At 37.8% G+C, this 2887-nt stretch overlaps 1 protein-coding gene across 1 annotated transcript; it reads right to left on the reverse strand.

Annotated features, from left to right (window-relative positions):
- Window positions 1–447: 447 nt before the first annotated feature.
- On the reverse strand, window positions 448–2416 carry LOC149141302 (protein UNUSUAL FLORAL ORGANS-like). Its single transcript, XM_089448681.1, has one exon. It carries the CDS (start codon window positions 2051–2053, stop codon window positions 692–694), a length of 1362 nt encoding a protein of 453 aa, XP_089304807.1. The 5' UTR covers window positions 2054–2416; the 3' UTR covers window positions 448–691.
- Window positions 2417–2887: the final 471 nt, after the last annotated feature.

Below are 2887 nucleotides of genomic sequence, written 5' to 3' on the forward strand. Positions count from 1 at the left end.
ATTCCAAGACTAACACTAACGCTCTAAACTAATACTAGAAAAACAGCATAGCTCTGATATGTCAACTGGTGAGTGGAACTTATAAACTGTATTCAAAAGCAAGCATCTTTCTACCTTTCAATACATTCACTAGATGGAAAGGTTATTTACATCAGTAATCAACATAACCCCAGAAATGCTAAAACATCATTTGACATAAATATGAACCATTTCATAAGTGGAGAGCTTTCTAATTTATCACATCTGACCAGTACTGAAGTAGGCAATTATACTAATTTGAAAAAAGTCAAATAAAACTTCCCAATTCAAGATACTCTTGAAGAGCTACACGGATAAAAGACAATCACAGTGGAAAATCTCACAGTGCTTGTTACTTTTGTTAAAAAGAAATCACATTAATTATAAAAAAACTACTTTTATACGCTGTCAAGCTAGAAGACCAGTCTCTATAATCATAACCAAACTCAATGCTTTATTTTGAGGTGAATGCAATTATGTTAATACAAAGGAAAGCACATAAGAAAGCTCTAGATACTCTCGAGCTTCTGAATAAACAGAGCTCCAAACCAGATGGCCAACATCTATGATCAAGGCCACTTTGTGAAACCTATTGAAAATCCAGTTTTACAGCCAAAACTTACTTACAAACTACACCAATTATTCTGTGGAACTCACAGCATATATGATTCCTTCAGTCAATAGCTGAGAACAAATTAGGGTTAAATGGGTAACAGAATAAAGGTTTCCCTTCAGATGCCCCTGCAACGGGATGGGGTGGCAACCAGAACCATAATCTAGTGGAGATATCGAATGCAAGCATTTGAGGCCTTTTATAGATCGAAAAATAAATCAGATTCCCGTGCCCAACTGCAGTGAAATACAAATCGTTCTGCTCTGTCTGTAATTCCTTGAACAGCTTATTCTTCATTTTGGCAACTTCCTTCCAAGCCATGGCGTTTTCACAGAGCTCCCAAACCCTTATGCTGTCAAACACGGTCTTTTTCATAGCGCCCCCTACCATAAAAATTCTTCCTGAACACTCTACGAGGCTGGGAATAGTGATATTCTTGGGCATAGGGGCTTGAATTTTAGTCCATACACCTTCCTGTAAATTGAAGGAAAGGGCACCATATGGGGAAACGGTTAAAAAGTACAGGTTACCATTACTGATGACAGAACCGAATTCGAGATCACTTTCCGGGGGTATCAATCCGCTGAGAGCCCAGTGACCGCTACTTGAGTCATAGACTTCAGAACTCAAATCCTTATGACCATCAGGTAGTACATCATCCCCTGCTACAAAGACCTTAAGTTCGCTTCCCTTGACCACCGTGCTCACTATTGGAACCACTCTCTTCTTGATCATCGGGGGCAGGATCGTCCAACGCTTTGTGATGGGATTGCAGACCACAATTGACAATGACCCATTGAGTTCCCCCCTGCAACAGAGCAACCCACCTGCAGAAGCCAGGCCACGGACATGGAACGGAAGGAATGAGAGTGAGATTTGGTGCCACACATTGAGATTAGGGTTATATGCATGAAATTGGGAACATGAATCTGATTGAAACACAGCGATCCATGGATCTCTCGGGGGCAAATCGGAGTGAGTACTGAGAAAAGACTTTGATAAAATGACTCGGTTGAATTTCTTGCATACTGTCTTAAATCTGAGCAGACTAAGAACAGGCAAATGGGCAAGAGCTCTTTCCAATATATCGGAAGGTAGATTTCTCCAAATTGATGAATCCAAACAAATTTTCTGATCATCGTTATTATGTGGGTATTGGTCTCTTACCTTAAATTCTTCATCCTCTTCCTCCCCATTCACAAAGTTGATCTGCGCCAATGTATGATCCATAGCTGTTCTGGTCTCACTGAAATGTAGAGAAGAGCTGTTGGGTTTTATAATGGTAGAGATGGGTTGGGAAAGAAGAAAAGGCAAATTTTCAAAGCCAGAAGGCGAATCATCTTCTCCATCCCCATTACCGAAAGGGGGATTATCTTCTTCCTCCCCATTAACGAACTTGATCTGTTCCAATGTGGAATCCATGATTTTTCTGCTCTCCCTGAAATGCAGAGAAGCACTATTGGGCTTTAGAAAGGTTGAGACGGGAAACTAAGGAAGAAATAACAAAGTTTTAAAGCCTAAAGGAGATTTGGAGGTATAACAGCTTGCAGCGCTACAGATGACTCTTCTGCTCTCCTTGACATGCAGAGCCAAATTTTATAACGGTGGAGATGGGAAGGCATAGGAAGCAGCAAAGTTACAAAACCAAAAAGGGTCACTAGAGATGCAACAGGGTCACTAGAGATGCAACAGGAGGGAAGAATGAGGAAAGTTGCAAACCCAATGGGGAACTGGAATACGATTGAAGGAAGGTTCCCCGCCTAGCTTTTGTAACATGGAAGGAAGCAGAAGGATTCTAAATTTTCTTTCGGTGTTGGATTTCATATAAAATGTTTGAGGTTTAATTATTTTATATTGATTTGGAGAAGGTGGAAAGGTCAATAACCTTTTTATTTGGAACGAAATTTCAATGCATACTTATTATAAGTTAAAGTTACTAATATAAAATTAAAAATTGATAATATGAATTTCATATATTAATTTATTTATTTAGAAGTTTGAATAGGTAAAATTATTAAATGTATGGTTTTTTTTTGCTAAATAGTTATAGTTTTAAATAAATAAAAAAATAGAGTATGTATAATAGTCGCTACATTATTATATAAAAATGGGTCTCTTGTATTATCAATTTGATAGAGAGGTTATATATCAATTTGATAATAGCCGCTACATTATTATATAAAAATGGGTCTCTTGTATTATCAATTTGATAGAGAGGTTATATATCAATTTGATATCTACGTTGGTTATTATTTT

This window comes from Pinus tabuliformis, chromosome X, assembly GCF_031772625.1.
Source record: "Pinus tabuliformis cultivar Carrire ecotype Pingquan chromosome X, CPIR1, whole genome shotgun sequence".
NCBI classification, from domain to species: Eukaryota; Viridiplantae; Streptophyta; class Pinopsida; order Pinales; family Pinaceae; genus Pinus; species Pinus tabuliformis.

Coding starts and splice junctions, on each gene's coding strand:
- LOC149141302 (XM_089448681.1), bottom strand. CDS start 2,053: ATGGATTCCACATTGGAACAGATCAAGTTCGTTAATGGGGAGGAAGAA.